The sequence below is a fragment of the Pimephales promelas genome, chromosome 1, assembly GCF_988280905.1.
Source record: "Pimephales promelas chromosome 1, fPimPro1.hap1.1, whole genome shotgun sequence".
Classification (NCBI taxonomy): Eukaryota; Metazoa; Chordata; class Actinopteri; order Cypriniformes; family Leuciscidae; genus Pimephales; species Pimephales promelas.
This window is the reverse complement of record NC_142769.1, coordinates 27,631,040-27,648,689: the sequence shown is the minus strand read 5'-3', so window position 1 is coordinate 27,648,689 and position 17,650 is coordinate 27,631,040. Positions and strand designations below refer to the sequence as shown.

The 17,650-nt window shown below is 37.6% G+C and overlaps 1 protein-coding gene across 3 annotated transcripts in view; it reads left to right on the top strand.

Annotated features, from left to right (window-relative positions):
- phkb (phosphorylase kinase, beta) overlaps positions 1-17,650 on the top strand; it is an 87,609-nt gene that overhangs the window by 46,250 nt on the left and 23,709 nt on the right. For all 3 annotated transcript variants that reach the window (XM_039693447.2, XM_039693445.2, XM_039693446.2), the window contains 5 exons: positions 3,181-3,378; positions 7,256-7,313; positions 8,054-8,131; positions 9,278-9,436; positions 10,167-10,261. In XM_039693447.2, coding sequence (XP_039549381.2) covers positions 3,181-3,378; positions 7,256-7,313; positions 8,054-8,131; positions 9,278-9,436; positions 10,167-10,261 — 588 coding nt within the window. The remainder of the gene's footprint in view (positions 1-3,180; positions 3,379-7,255; positions 7,314-8,053; positions 8,132-9,277; positions 9,437-10,166; positions 10,262-17,650) is intronic.

The window sequence follows — 17,650 nt, the reverse complement described above, 5'->3', positions numbered from 1 at the left end:
ATGTCTTGACTTCACGCTGATCGAGTTTTAGTCGAATTTGGTTCAGTGCTCTAGGAGCAATAATTTAAATTCCATTGCATGTGTTTTAAACACAACCCTAAATAGCCGTCTTCCTGTTGGGCTGGGGTAAAAAGTAAGAGTGTGAAGTATATATGAAACGATGAGATCTATATGTGTACCAAGTTTCATTTTATTACATGCAAGTGTGTTTGATTTATGGACCAAATTTTCAGACCAAGTTTATTGACCAAGTTAATCTGATTAATAAACTAATTATATAAAACTATTGTCAATTCACTACAATTAAACTAGTTATATGCCTTTACTTATAAAAAATAAAAATAAAAACTTATTTAAAAAATACCAGGCTTGAGAAATGTATTTTCTTTATGCAGGTCATACACACAGCAGTGAAATGGTTAAGCCCCCTCCCCCTGCACACACACACACACACACACACAGACAGACAGCCAGCCAGCCAAAGACACAGAGACATGTAGGCTCAGAGTGGCCATATTCAAACAAGAATATCTGACTTTCTGTGGGTCCTAGCTAATAAGTGTCAATTAGAAAGTTGTCCGGCTCGAGGAGTACAATATACATACCAATTTTTGTAACTCTAGTTAAAACTAACCACCCCACTTTTGTCAAAAGGTGGCGCTACTGAGCCCTTACCACGCCCGTTTCTGCAACTTTGCACATGTCTACTGGCTAATAAATGTGATGTGTCTGTCGAGTTTCATGCAATTTGAAGCATGCTAAGGGTCTCAAAAGCATCCTAAAAGCATCCTAAAAGAAGGGTAAAGTTTGATGCGTCGCCACGGCAACAGTTTCAAAGATATCAAGAATCCATTCACAGGTCTACATCTGCCGTATGTTTACATTATACATATGAAGTTTGAAGCAAATCGGGTAAAAATAAAAGGGTGATATCTAAGCATTTTGAAAGTGACACACTTCCTGCTGCCAGTTGGTGGCGCTATAACTTTGACTCACAATAGTCACATCCATGTGATCGTCCTCTTACAGCGAACACACTGCTGAAGTTTCATCAAGATCAGTTAATGTATGCTGAAGTTATAACACACTTCCTGTTTTACGTTTCTCGCCATGATTTCGTTTCCTCGCCACGGACAAACCGTTCGAGATATAAAAAATCCCCTCGCAAACTTTCATCCTCAATGTCTTGACTTCACGCTGACCGAGTTTCGTCGAATGTGGATCAAAGCTCTAGGAGGAGTATTTGACATTCCATTGCGAGCGTTTTACAAACAAACCTCAATAGCCAAATTCCTGTTGGGCTGGGGTAAAAAGTAAGAGCGCGAGGTATAGATGAAACGATGAGATCAACGTGTGTACCGAGTTTCATATTATTACATACAAGCGTGTTTGAGTTATGGACCAAGTGTTCGGACCCCGTTCCAGGGGGCGCTGACGAGCTGCCCTGCCACGCCCGGGTACCATCTTCAGCCCGGCTCTGATGGCCGCGGGTTCTGACCCGTGTGCAAAGTTTCAAGAGTTTTCGAGCACGTTAAGGGCCCCAAAAGTGCCCAAAAGGTAGCAAAATAATAATAATACTAAAGAAGAATAATAATCCCAAGGAAAACAATAGGGCCTTCGCCCTTTCAGGGCTTGGGCCCTAATAATCCCAAGGAAAACAATAGGGCCTTCGCCCTTTCAGGGCTTGGGCCCTAATAATAATAGTAAAGAAAAATAATCCCAAGGAAAACAATAGGGCCTTCGCCCTTTCAGGGCTTGGGCCCTAATAATCCCAAGGAAAACAATAGGGCCTTCGCCCTTTCAGGGCTTGGGCCCTAATAATAATAGTAAAGAAAAATAATCCCAAGGAAAACAATAGGGCCTTCGCCCTTTCAGGGCTTGGGCCCTAATTAAGATTGTGAAACGTTGTTAGCCTTGCCTTTTTAGCGGCAATGTGGTTTAAATAACTTTTGGCTTAGTCGTTTTGGAGGTAATTGCCTTAGAAGCTGCGCAGAGTGTACACAACACAGGAAACATAACAGCAAACATTATTAATAATACTTACAGATTGTGATTCGGAGGACGAACCTGGTCCATATACACTGGATACTGAGCCCTCCTTCGGGAACAACCGGCTTGCGAATCCACATTTGAATTAATTTAGTTTTTTGAATGAAACGTCATTAAAATGATGAGAACACAAGGTTCGGGCTATACTGTTCTGGTATCGTTTCAAATATGAACTCTTATCCACTGATTCTTCACATGCTCGTCCCTGGGCAATGAAAACAAGTGGCTGAACTATCTTTGCAATGTAGAACACACCGTCTTCTCGACATGATGCTATTCAGCTGAAGTATTTGAATACACTTACGTCTGCGCGCTCAGTAACTGGGCGCGGTCAATATGCCAACGTTTTGTATCTACGTCACTACGAAACAGCTAATGACTCGTTTCAAATACAGTTCATTTCATAGACTCACTTTTGAAAGACGATAACTTTATATATGGTGCACTTTCAGATATAAATCTTTGCAGGATGTTTTCATTCCCTTAGAGCTATATTCCACACCATATGAACAGTCATTTTGAAAAATCCATGATAGGGGCTCTTTAATGCATTTGCTTTTCTGACTTTTGAAATCCAAGTATATTTAAAACTTAGTTTTGATAAATGTATATTTTATACTGAAACTAGTACGTGTATTCTTTTAATTCAAATTGTCAAGAAAAATGTAATGTAATATGACCCCTGTAATAGCATCTTTAGAGAAAGCTGCATCCATCAACCCTCCTACGCTATATCCATTAGCATTGCATAGTTTACATTCTTCTCTGTGCTAAATTAAATGGAGAACAAAGTGATATATGTCAAAGAACAGGTAAATTAGCATAATTAAGCCAAATTAATGCAGTGCATTTTGCAGAAATTTTCTTCGCTTGTAAGTTGAGTGAGATTGTTCTATTCTGTGGCTTGAAGTGTTTAGGATAATGTATAGCATGTATTGAAGCTTCTTCATGAATCTGACTAATGTGTTATTAAAACTGCAGAGGCTAATGTAGAAAAATAGCCCATCCTCAGAAAGAGAGTGGTCACTTAACCCTGGGTTGCCTTGATATTTCCTGATGGAAGGCAAATTCAATAGAGGAGCAATGAGTTGCTCAATGTCTGTTTCTAATGCAAGTGCTCTTGTCATCTAGAACACTGATTCAGCCCTCCTGCCCTGCATCAGCTACCCAGCGTTCGCCGTGGACGATGATGCTCTATATTCCCAGACTCTGGACAAGATAGTCCGCAAACTGAAGGGCAAGTATGGCTTCAAACGCTTCTTACGGGACGGCTACAGAACGACCAATGAAGACAAGAACCGCAGGCACTACAAACCTGCTGAGATGAAGGTGAGTGTTGTTAGTATGTCAGCTGAAATGAAAAAGTAATGGATGGAAAGGAAAGGGAAAATGAAAACAGTCTTTTTTCCCCATATTTGGGATGAGTTATGACTAGCCTCAGGTTTAGCCCCTTTTTTTTGAGAAACAGAGATTTTGCTATAAAGGTTAGTGACTGAGATCTAATAAATGGCACTCAGCCATTTTTATATGCATCTTTTAATCTGGTGCAGATTTATTTATTTATTCATCTCTCAGGAGAATACGAGGGCTATGGGTAAATCCCATTTGATTGGATTGAACTGTGAGGCTATTAAGTCCAGAATTAGCTGGAAACACACTGCGCCTGAATCTGAAATCTGAAAGGGGGAGATTTAACCCGCAGCTATCATCACATCAGCTGCCAGAGCTGACCTCCCACAAGTAGAAGGAAATGAGAAGTAAAAGAAGAAAAGGACTCTTTAGTCTGGCCAAATGCTCCATCAATACAGTACATTAACCTGATTACTTGATTCAGCCAAACAAGAAAGTGCCATGGTATTTTCATGTGTAGGCTGTGAAACTATGGTTGCACCAAGCTATTCCTTTATGTACACTATCATTCAAATGTTTGGGGTCAGTAAGTTATTTATTTGTTTGTTTGTTTGTTTTACATTAAATTAATACTTTCATTATTATTTCAAATAAATCATTTCATTTGACCTTTTTTTGTGAAGGTTTTCACAAAAATATTAAGCAGGACAACCATTTTCAACATGAATAAATTACAGGAATGAATTACATTTAAATAAAAATCAACAATGCGATTTCCAGAAAAGTTGGGACATTTTGTAAAATGCAATAAAATCAAGAATCTGGTTGTTAAATCTCTTAAAGTTTTATTTGACTGGTACAATGATAAATGTTTTCACTGGCCAAATTAATTGTATTTTATAAATTTAAACACATTTTGATTTTGATGGCTGCAACACACTCCAAAAAAACGGCGTGGGTGACTTGCATATCTGAAGGTATCAATGACATGGAGGTGTATATTGGGGTTGTATACAGATATATATATGTGACCCTGGACCACAAATCCTGGACCAGTCACAAGTGTACATTTTTTTGAAATTGAGATGTATGCATCATCTGAAAGCAGAATAGATAAGCTTTTTTAGGATAGGACAATATTTAGCCGAGATATAACTATTTGAAAATCTGGAATCTGAGGGTGCAAAAAAAAATAAAAACATTGAGAAAATCGCAAGTTGTCCATTTATGTTCGAGATTTTGCTGTATCCACTCACAAAAATATGTTTATGTATATATATTTATGGTTGGAAATTTTCAAAATATCTTCATGGAACATGATCTTTACTTAATATCCTAATGATTTTTGCCACAAATATATCCTTTTGTTTCTAGACACTCTACACCATAGGGGATGTGCTTGACTAACTAACCTGTTGTCCAGATCTCTCTCTTATTGAAAATATATGACACATCATGAGGAGGAGAATCAGGCAACGATGACCACAGACTGTTGAGTTGCTTCCACTTGTTGCAGCCATCAATTACAATTAAGTTGGTCTGTGACAACATTGAAAATCTTTCCTTTGTACTTTTGTCATAGAAAAAGAAGAATTAACAAAATGCAGATCTTTGATTTTATTGCATTTTACAAAATGTCCCAACTTTTTCCGTAAATGGGATTGTAAAAAACTGTTGTTTTATACTGTAATATTTCACAATATTAGAGTTTTTACTGGTAAATTAATAAAACATTAAAGCTTGGTGAGCATAAGAGACTTCTTTAAAAAATAAAAATATCTACAAAATATTACCGGCCCTAAACTTTTGAACAGTGGCGTACTTTTGAGTAGAACCGTCGAAGAAATAGATGCGATAGTAGGTAACCATTCCGTACCATGGTATTACGATCTACCCACTTTTATCACACACACACAAAAACTGCTTAAACAAGATGGTTTGTTGGAGAGCCAGAGGTCTCGAAACCTCTCAAAAACCAGTCAATAGACAGGCCTGATATACGCCTGTTTGGATGTTGTTTTTTTAAAAACAGTACTGGTATCCCATGTTCCCTGAACAGTATTTTTGTTTGTGTAATAGTCCTTTTCTTATAAAATAATGTAATCCGATTGTATGTTTTCATTATGTTGATACATTAATTCATTGTGCCATGAAATATGTTCTTGATATCTTTGTTATCAGCCTGTCATGTTCAGACAAATACAAACTCTTCTGCCTGGTTGGAGTTTACATTCTGTTGAACCCATAACTAAGTTATGATGACAGAGGATTTCAAGCCTGAATGTCTCATAGTGACTGAATTTCCTCTGGTGAATGATATAGCCTCACTAAGTAATTGTAGTAAGTGAAGCCAAAGACCCCAGAGACTCCTTCTGTTTACTGTGAGTAGGCCTTAGTGTCTTCTCTTTCCCACCCAGGAGACATTTATTTAATATGTCTGCCCCATCCCTACTCTCTCTCTCTCTCCCTCTCACTCACTCTCTCTCAAATCCTCTAGTGCTAAGAAACCATGTATAGTCTTGAAAAATGGTCCTTTAAATCAAATGATTTTAAACTGTTAGTTAGAAAGCAGATTAATTTAGATATTTTCTCTCAGTTTTAGAAAATGCCTATACAAGTAACCCTATGTTTGTCCTGAAACAGCTTTTATGTGATTATGCCAATGATGCGAGACCAGTCCAATTAACAGCCTTTATTTCATTACATCCTAATCTCTCACTCTTATCTCCTAATACCACAGCAATTGTCTTGCGAGATTGCTAGCAGAGATAGGGAAGTCTTAATTACATTTGGGAAAGGTTGAGAGACATTTTGTTCCCTTTCAGTCATCAAAGTGTGCTTTAGATTTTGCACCTCTTAAGCAGCTCACAAGATTTCTTTTTCTAAAGACAGATCATTCGAATTGAGGTTGTCATATAATTGGCAGGGATGAAAAGAGGATCACAGAATTGTATTACGAACGTTTCATGCCATGAATAGCGAGAATATTGTGAATGCATGAGCTTAAAGTTTTAATTGCAGCCTGAAAAAGTGGGTTGCTAAACGTGGTATGATTGATCGAAATAAAGCATCATCAGAATGCTCCTTGAGCACAAATATGCCCACACAAAATTGTTTGTTAATCCCTATTTATTTGGTTTGTATTGATACAAATGTTTTAGATGGATTACTCCCTTAGTAAAGTCAATCTGCCCACATATGTGCACATGAAGCCTGCATTTTTAATTCCTGTTTGAAAGGCTTTCATTTTAACACAGCATCTGTAGGCACTTAAATGTTGACTTATACTTCTAAATGAATTGATAAAACAAGCTGCAGTCACATAATTTGAATTAATTATTGCATTTTCACACTCACAAACCATCTCTACATCTGAGTTGATTTTAATTTCAAACCCAAGTGATTCATGGCTCTGCTCTTGGGAAACAGAGACGGAGCACTATGGCTTTTTAATGGAGTTTCTGCTTGACTGCTGTACTTTACTTCAACATAATTGTTTTCTGTTTTCCTGAACTATCGTAACTGGAAAACAGAGGTTGTCTGGCATTTCCTCTCAATGTTTTGAAAGGCTTCTATATTATACATCTGCATTTTGCTGCAGGTAACATATTGCAGTCAAAGGCAGTCAAATTACGGGTTGTGTGGCACTCCAAATGTACTATTCATTTAATCGTGTGGGATTTATTTTTTTATTTTTGTTTGCTCGTTTTTTTTTTTTTTTTTACAATCTTATTGCATATTGCACACAGGCAGATTGAGTAATTCATGTATATACCATGTACCAATAACAGGTTTGAACAGTAATGTTCAATTCTCTTATCAAGTGTCTTATTCTCTGCCCTGTGCTGTTTTTCAGCTCTTTGATGGGATTGAGTGCGAGTTTCCCATTTTTTTCATCTATATGATGATTGACGGTAAGATTCATGGATAATAAATTGTAGGCTCAGTGGGCTCTATAATAATATATTGTTTTGTATTGTATTGTATTGTGCATATGAATGTTATTGTTATTGTTCAGAGGAAAATCCCTTGAGATATGACATCTCCTTTTCGAGGGGACCTCAATATAATAGCATGGTTTTCATGGTTTCACTGAAAAGAAATCCTGAAAAAAAAAACTGCCTTTGTACATAATAAAAACAGATGATACCACAGAAAGCCACATGATAAATCCCAAGTTGCCTGTCCATAAAACATGGCCATTACACGTGTATAAACGACCTATGTGGTAACTCGCATAGACAAAACATCATCAGGGTAGCACAAATGACACAAAAAAACTTTAAAGAGAGTGTAACACAAAACTCCCTAATGTACATTACTGACAACAGAAAGAGGAAACAAAAAATGGCAATGTCCTTTTGCTGTTTTTCACCATAAATATGGTAGTTCATAGGTTTTCTTTGGAAAACCCATAAATTGGACAGTATTACATTGCAACTATGTGTAATGCGATGTTAAACTATTACTTACAGTTAATCAATTAATGTCGTTTTTTCTGGAAATTTTGCAAACGTTTTTAGACTGTTGCATGTAAATGCTAAGCTTGCTGAAATCAGGGCCACCTGTATAATTGCCCCGTCCCGGAGCAGTATTACCTGGAGGACGAGGATGGAGTGTTTTGTAAATTCTCTTTTTTTGACCTTTTGTTTAGGTGTGTTTAGAGGAAATCCTGCTCAAGTCAAAGAGTATGAGGAACTGCTACAGGCTGTCATCTTCCAGTCTTTTGAGGGTAACTTCTGGACACACACACACACATGCATACACACGCGCATCTTTTAGGACAAACTGCCAAAGCATGTCACATTGTGATGGACTCTGCTTGCGTGCCACTGTCCTCCAGCCGCTGCCAATGAGTGTTATTTTCCCATTACTCTTTATTAGAGTGGTCCTTTCGTATTCATCTCTCCCTCGCTGCGTGATTTCCTTAGACGCGTTTCAGTCAAGTGCACAACAGAGAAGATGCTCATTATTTAAACAGACCAGAACACCGTCGATTCCCCACTGGCAGACAAAAAACAGTTCTGACAGTTCTTCAGAATAGCACTCTTCAGAAGTGTAACCACAATGAGCAACTTAACTATTTCAGCTCTTTACATTTGCTTACAATGGGCCTCATCGGTATAGATGAGAGCTTGGCTTAGTCGACTAAATTATACTTGACAGAGAAAAGGTGAATTTACAGATAGGCTGGATTGTGCTGACAGCTTTTTTTCTGCATGGATTTATCTTGTCGTCTTTTTTATATATTTATCAAGTAAATAGTCATTAGTGATATCTAAATAACAGAACTTACATCCAATATGAATAGCAGTAACATTCTTCATTTTTCTGAGCAAAATCACGTAAGCAAGTTGTACTCGGCTATTGCCCTGAATATGTCTTTTTACATTCCATGCAGATTGGCCAGTTAGTGCTTTTATTTCTTCTCTGGCAAACAAAAAAAAGTTCCAAAAGTCCCATACCTGTTACTATAAACTACTGTTCAAAAAGTTTGTGAATATATATTTAAATGTAATTTATTCCAGTAATGGCAAAGCTGAATTTTCAGCATCATTACTCCAGTCTTCAGTGTCACATGATTGTTCAGAAATCATTCTAATATGCTGATTTGCTCCCCTAAGAAGCAATTCATATTATTATCAATGTTGAAAACAGTTGTACTGCTTCATTATTTGAATGTAAATGTCCTTACTGTAATTTTTGATCAATTAAATCCGTCATTGCTGAATAAATATTATTATGTATGTATTATTTTAGCACAGTTGGGATGCTGTATTGACCAGTCAGCATCCAACTGCACACCACAGAATTGCCTCGTATATTTTCAGAAGACACCTGGGACTCTTTGAATTTTGTCTAATTGGATTCTCCGCAGGGCATGTTGTTATTCCCAAGTATTACTACGTGCCAGCAGACTTTGTAGAGGCTGAACAGAAGAAACATGGCAGCCAGAAGCGCTTCCCCAGCAACTCGGGGCGTGATGGGATGATGTTCCTCTGGGGACAGGCCCTCTATAACATCGCTAAGCTACTGGGTGAGTTTCAGATCCATCCAGAGCCCAGGGGTCAGGCTGCTTCACACAACACAGGCACACACTAAGAGAGTTTACATAGATATTCTTTTATTTATTCATGCAGTGACTTTTGCGCATATTCGTCAAAAGGAAAGAGAGACTAAACTACTGGGATCCCTCTGAAAGCTATTGACAAAATGGTTTATGAACCAAACTAAATAATGGGACCATATTAATGGAGGTCAACAAATGTTCTATTTTTGTATTTTTATGAATTACATTGGTTGTGTGAAACATTGTTAGCATTCTTTTTTCAACTTCATGTCCTTTTGGTGACTTGTGCACTAATTTTCAAGACTTCTGAAGCCATTTTTGAGAGAAAGACAGAAAATGGAAGTCATTAATCTTCTCCTCCACCGTAGCTCTTGACTGCTCGTGCCACATCAAGTTGGATTTTCTGCAAGTCTAATAACAATCCCTATTAACTATTAACATGATTTTCCCCACAAAATATTGTATTTTCAGCAATGTTATTACCAATGCAGCACACCCAGAGTGATACATATTGTAAGCAATGATTCATGTGTTTGCGTTGCAGTAAAATCCAGACCAGCAGAGATGTTGGTTATCTATGCTAAGGGCTTGTTTTTAAATCGAAAACCTTGTCTGGGTTAAAAATGCAGAGATTTGTTTTAAAGCTGATGTGAACTGAAAAACAGTAACTGGTTCCCGTTCTGTGTCTGCTGTTCAGTGGATGGTTTGATCAGCCCAAAAGACATCGACCCCATCCATCGTTACGTGCCACGAGAGGATCAGAGGAACGTCAGCATGCGATACTCCAATCAGGTGAGCTGCATCCCGTCTCTCTTCAGCCAACTACTCGAATACTAAAATCTATCCTGTAAACACACATGAATTGCCTGTGTATTTAATCTCTCTCAGAGCCTCATGCATAATTTGTTTTCGGCTTTTCTTCACATCTCCGTATCAGTCCCCTACAGCTGACTTGTTTTTCTGCATTTCCTAGCAGATCTGTTAGTGCTGAGACAGATCACACTGTTTTTGATAAGAGAAACCTTGGGACACCTGCTGTTTCATAGCTAGAAAAGTACTCCCTCATCTGTCTCTATAAACACTCTGCAGTATCGCTTTTTAATACAGCATCTGTTCATTCCAGTTTTGCTCAGGGTTTGTGTCGGAGCCCTGACAAAAAGTGGAACAGGTTAAAAAATGCACATGTAAATTAAAAAAACAACAACATTTTCATCAGTGTAGCCTATCTAGTAAAAAGCAGTTGAAACCTGTTGATAATTGTATTAAGTATACACTATACCATTCAAAAGTTTGGCACCAGTAAGATTCTTTTCTCCAAATAAACTTTTCTAGGTTTTTAATAAACCTGGTCTCTATTTTAAATAGGTACTGTTCTGTTGAACTATCTATCCATTAAAGAGTCCTGAAGAAAAGGGTTTAAACAAAAAAACTATTTTGAGCATTGATGATAATAATAAATGTTATTTGAGCAGCATATTAGAATGATTTCTGTGGGATCATGTGACACTAAAGACTGGATGAATGATGCTGAAAATTCAGCTTTGACATTTACAGGAATATATGACAAATCCCAAAAAATTTAAATACAAAACTGTTATTTTAAATTGTAATAATATTTCACACTAATGTTGTCTCTACTGTATTTTTGGTCAAATAAATGTAGCCTTGGTGAGCATAACTTTGGTGTATGAATTCATTTTAGATTTTTTGTTTTTGTTTGTTTGTTTGTGAATCTGTGGTGTCAGCCCCTGGTCTGTAAATGCTTCACTGGTTTTGCTTCATGACTTTTAGATTAGAATTTTCATGTGATGTCTGTGGCTGTTGGGAAGCAGCAGTCTTGTTACAAAGAAGGGGTGTTTATCATAGTTTTTATACATAACACAGCGCTAGCTATTGAATGCAGACTTCATGTAAGTATGTGAGGAATCAGGGAGCTATCAGAAATGTCACTTCCTGTCAAAAACGTCTGACGCTTCTATTGTGGTGAGAATGGTGACTCAGGCGTCCAAGAAAAGCTAACAAAGAAGTTGAGATTAGTGCTGAGCGAGTGCTGAGATTAATGCTGAGCATCGATTTACGGTGGAAGACTAACCCGACCCGACGCACAATGCAATGCCGAACATTGAAGCTCCTTATCTATTATGTAGAAATGATTTGCTCTTTCCTCTGAGCTTCCGTGTTCGACATTATTACATTGTGCGTCAGGTCGGGTTAGTCTTCCACCGTAAAATGATGCGTACGTCCTTCTGATTATAGTTTATAAAGTTTTAAATATGAATATTTTTCTTACAAAAACGCATCGTTTCGCTTCAGAAGGCATTTATTAACCCCCCGGAGACATGTGGAGCGCTTTTATCATGGATTGATGCACTTTTATGGACTTCAATCAGAAACAGCCATTCACTGCCATTATAAAGCTTGGAAAAGCCTGGACATTTTAATGTAACTCCCATTGTATTCGTCTGAAAGAAAAATCTCGTATAAACCTAGGATGACTTGAGGGTGAGTAAATCTAAAATTTGGCTAAATTAAATTTTCTATCCCTTTAATTGTATATTGCCAGCAAAATCCCCCCGAATAACCTCAGTCATAGTTGAGATGTAACTGTAATTTGACAAGTGTTGGCTTGGAAGTGCAAGTATGTTTAATCAGAGGCGATGTTTTTGTTCATGAGTGTTGCACATCTGCATGGGATAGTGGGAGGGGCCATGCTGCTTTGAAGAGGGACACTGCATATTGCACAGTAATGCGTAATGTGCTTGTCTCTTTGCTTTTGCATCAAAGGCTACACTGGCTAAGGGGCTTGTTGCCGTGACTGCTGTTTATGTGATGTGTACATGTGCAGCAGGCTATGTTTGTAGATTGGATGTAGTCATATGAAGTGTCGGTTTATGTTTGTCTTTGTGTTACGGCCTGTCTTTGAGCACCTTTATGCGACCATTATGTGAGACCTCATGCACTACATGATTGAATATCATTGCCAGTTTGTGTTTATGCATAAGTTGTTCTCAGCCTACACTTTTTCTCCTAACCTCTCCCATACTTTGTCCCCAATATGAAGGCAGATCTTCATTCTGAACCATGTCCTTGCTCAGAGATTAGACAGGCTTTTTTTCCTGATTGATGGATGTACCCTCTTTCAACAAAGCACAGATGGAGCTCAGTTTAAATTTAGAAACGATTGTTCAGCAGAGCAGCCAAGGTGCAGGAAGCAGCCTCGTCTTTGTGCCTTTTAAACACGGAGAACAGCTTTTGAAATGCTTCCCTCGCTCACATACACAAGCTCAGGGAAAGAGGCCTACTTAGCTTTGAAGGCGCTGTATTTTTCTGATTCATATTTAATTTGTGCATTTAAGACACTTGTATTCCAGCTCAGTCCCATTGTTTTGTTGGCTGTTCTCAACAACTGAAAACACAGGATGTTACTGCGGTATGTTTTATTGGACGTGATTGTTTGGGGTTTGAGTTTAGGACTATGGGGATTGGACGCAACTCGTTCCACATGAAATGTCCTGTCTGCGTGTCTTTTTCATATGAGTCACTTCATAAACACCCCAAGGGAATTCCAGAACACACCACAAATAAACACTACAAATGGTGAAGACATATCAGTGGCCATACGGCATCCATCCAGTCTGACTGTTGCTGAAACTATAGAGCACAGCACTAATAATCCCAAGGTCATAGGTTCAAACTACAAAATGTGTATCTTGAATACAATGTAAGTCACTTTAGATAAAAGCAACTTGTGAATGTATCTTGCGTTCGTTTGTTTGTGCGTGTGTGTGTGTTTTAAGTCCTGAAAATATTGATGGAAAATTTATGCACCCACATATGCACCCACATGAACACATAGCTCTAAAGCACCTCAATTGTCCACCTTCATGCTGAGAGGCACAAACAAAACACTTCACAGTGCAGGAGAGAACGATGATGGGTTGAAAATATTAAAGAGAGAGCAAAAGAAGGGCTGTACATTTGGGCAGGCAACATTCTGTAATTCTGTGCCATGTGGAAACATATTTGTTGTTGGAGCTGAAAGTCTTTTCTCAAACGTCTTCGGAGTGATGACAGATGTGTTGTATGTTTATCACCGACAGCCAGCAGACGTGATGAATGTGGCAAGATATCATTTATGTGTCACTCACTCAGTTAGTATAACTCCACACTTTATAGTACGAGAATCCAAATCCAGTGTCACTCTGATGTTGTAATGTTTGGAGTATATTTCACTGGAAAAATATTTCAGGATAAACCATGTCATTCCATGTCATCTCCTAGTAAGTAATGGTGATCAAGCATTCTTCCAGCCTGATGCATGGATGTATTCAGCAGCCAGCTAGTCAAGACAAACAAAATTAAGCTGTTTTTAGGCTGTGAAATCTAAAAAAAACAAAACTTTTTTTTTTTAAGAGTAAAGTCCAGAAGCTTGCCTCTTTTAAGTTTTGTCCAAACCCTGCTTAAGTGGTTTGGGGAAGAAAAATTTCAGACTTAGGAGTTCAATTGCAATTAAGAGTATTTACTCTTATTAATATCAATTTATACTTATTTGAACATAAATGACTCTTAAATGTACTCCTTTGAAACAAAATAACTAAAATGTCCTTAAAGGCTTAGTTCACCCAAAAATGAAAAACCCTCTTGACGTTCCAAGCCCGTAAGACCTCTGTTCATCTTCAGAAGACAGTCTAAGATATTTTAGATTTAGTCCGAGAGTTTTCTTTCTCTCTATTGAAAATGTATATACACGGAATACTGTCCTTGTCCATAAAGGAAATAAAGATATCATCAAAGTAGTCTTTGTGACATCAGTGGGTTAGTTAGACTGTTTTGAAGCATCGAAAATACATTTTTGTCCAAAAATAACGAAAACTACGAATTATTAAACATTGTATTCTCTTCCGGTTCTGCGTTCACGAGTCTGCAGAGACCCTGCTCATGTGTGCACTGGTTATAATACTGGTTACTGGTACCAGAGAACATGTCAGCAGCGTCTCTGCGAACAGAACCGGAAGACAATCTCCCTCAATCCCCAGTAGCACCTGCTCTCATTTGCCAAGAGCCAATTTCCATACATTTTTTTTTACCAAACTTAACAGACACACTTGTTACAAAGCTTACATTGACAAAACTTTTAAACAAACATTTTCTTTTTTGGAAAAAAATACAAATATAAAATTCACCATTTTACCAGTGTGTCTTTTCTTTATAGCCCTAAATTTTCAAAAAGACTACACTTGTGAACAGAGAATTTGGCTAAGCAAATAGCAGGGCAAGAATCTGGACATGACTCTGATCTCTGTACTGTTGTTTTTTGATCAACATTATAATAAAAAAAAAAAAATCTGGCTGTTCTGTGAACAAGAAGGTGTTAGAAATGGAAAGCTGTGCCATTTGTCTGAGCCAATAGCCTTGTGGGCAACGTTCTGATGTGTCGGTTGCGCTTTGGGAGACCAGAGTTTGAGTCCCAGCTTTCCCAGTCCCACCACCCTCTTTTTCTCACTCTACTTAGTGTTATCTACTTTTTATCTCAATAAAGGAAAAAACACACACACACAAAAAAAGGAAAGTTGTGCCCTTTTGTAACTGATTTACATATGCGTCACCGACTGTTAAAGAGTGGATTTTCATTCTGACCATCTTCAAACAGACAAATGAAATGTGAAAATCGGGCTCCATTTCTGTGCTAAACATTTGTGTTGGTGTGAACAGGTCTTTCAACCCAAACCAATAGACCCCCAGATCCATTCCAGATCAGTTCCCAAATCAGAACCTGTCAGTCAATTTTAATAAAGTAAAATATTGAAATACTGAATTATTATGTCACTTAATACAGAGAGACACAGAAATGCATCTAAACCTAATGTCTTTTGGTGTGCTTTATTGATGTTTGATGCTTTTTAGATAGGGAGCCTGTGAAATGAATTACAAAAGTGTCAATGTTTGGTCTGTGTCAGCTTCTTTCATATTACTTTTGTGACGGTGTGTTTTGTCAGAGGCTTAAAAACACAGTCCTAACCCGTTTCTCAAACCTCTCTGCACAGACTTTCCTTTGGAGCAGCTCTAAAGGTATTAGTAATCAGCCTCCTTATCTCTTCTCACTCCACACACTGCATCTTTATGGGAATTACATCACATACAACACCACTGACAAGCACCAGACTCCTGAGGCTTTCACCTGCCTCACTTTAATATAAATTGATTTTTTTTTTCTTCTTGTCATAAGGATTGCAGACTAGATCTAATATATCTGTGGTCCTTCTAGAAAGGGGGGTGATGTGTATTGAATTCACAGCAAGCCTTTGTTCACTATTACACTCCCACCCTCTCCAAAGTCCAATCCCCAACCTTTTCAATTTCTTTAAGGTGATTGTGGCCAGACGTGCGTTGTTGCATAGGGAGCCCCTCGCTCTATTATAAGATGTGGAATGGAGTTGAAAAAGTAAGCACTTTTTACATTCTACTTTGGAAAGAGTTTATTTTTATTTTTTATTTTTTTTTACATACAAATCTGAGGCCAATGCTTAAATTTGACATTTTTCATTGTTTTATTAAACATTTTTCAAAATCTTAAAACTCTGTTTATTTGCAATTTAAAATAAATAATGTTATCCCAGAATTTCAATATGGTCTCATGACTTAATTTTTCTATCTCCATTTCTTAGCTTTATGGGGTGCTTTATCAACTGAAATGTGTAACCTAAAATGCAAACAGCTCCCAAACTTACCAGCTGCAGTGTTTGACATTTGAGAGCTATCTCACTGCATCAACATAGAGACTTCTTTGAATTTTGATCCTTAAAGGTACATTAGGCATCACAAAGAGCAGCTGTAGTTCACATCGGTTAATGTTTTTGTTTTGGCAGAACAAACTACAATGCTATTGTGGATCTGCCAGATCTCCTTTATCCACATCATATCAAGAGACAGTCCTTTGGGTTTGCATTGATTTATCACATAAATGGATTCATAGAAAAGGGGCTTATTTCAGGCCTTCTGATTATAATAGAATCTTTAAAGTTCCATTTAGTTTGAATTGAGATATAATAAAATCTTTATAGGTCTAAAAAAAAAAAACATTTACCATAAGGCTTATATTAGGTTGTCGAAATAGAGCATACTGTATACCGCCGCATGACCAACGCTGGTGTAGAATGTTGTGTTGTGGCTTGCTGCTACTGTGTGCAGAAAGCATTCTAATAACATGATATATTGCATTTGAGGCAACAGTTATAGCATTTCATTAGTCTGTGCTTTTACACCTTTGTGATACACTCACAAGCTGTGGAGTTTTGCCATTAGTGATCCCATCTCAATTCCAGCAGCTCCAGAATCTGTGAAAACATCACTTAGCTGCCGAAGGGGAGGTTTTTCAAGTGCTCTTTGCATCAGATATGAAATTTTCTTCAGCACGCAGGAGCGGCTTACACCACAGTCAGTCTTAACATACTATTAGAGTCTAAGCCCTTCAATGTATGATTGTTGAATTAGTGAAAGCGTCAAATGTTCAGAAGATGCCATCACACATTAAAATTGCTTACCAACCTCACATTTATACTATACCGTATTGACAATAGCATATTGTTGACTAGAGCACTATTTGAAGTTGGAGTGCTAGTAAATACATATGAATTTAAATATGATAATCTTACATAGTATACATCAGAGTACCACAATATTCCCATCTGATACCATCACAGTAAAATGCCTTATAGGTTTTTTGTTTTGAGGACTAATTTATGCTTTTCTGCAGATATAGCATAATTATGCTGTACTGTAAGTTGCAAGAGCCTTTCCTCATTCCTCGTTTTTCGTGTGACATCTGTTTCGGTCTTCAATTTATTAATGTTCCTAAAGTTGCAGGGTCTGACAGATTTGTCATTGAAGGTAAATAATTGACTGTTTGACTTAACATGGGGCTCTTGAAGCCACATTATGAATAGAGGTCATTTGACTGATTGATAATAGAGACATTAATAAAGAGCATTTCTAATCACTGTTAGTCCTATTGAGCTGTTCATAGTTTAATGTCTGCTGCTTCAGTACAGAGAGAACAGGGGGGCTCCCACTAGTAACAATAGTAGACTTGACTTGCAGAAATTTGTACACCACCAACTGCCATCACAACAGCCATTTTTTTCATTTCATTTTCATTTATTTATTTATTTCAACAGGGACAAT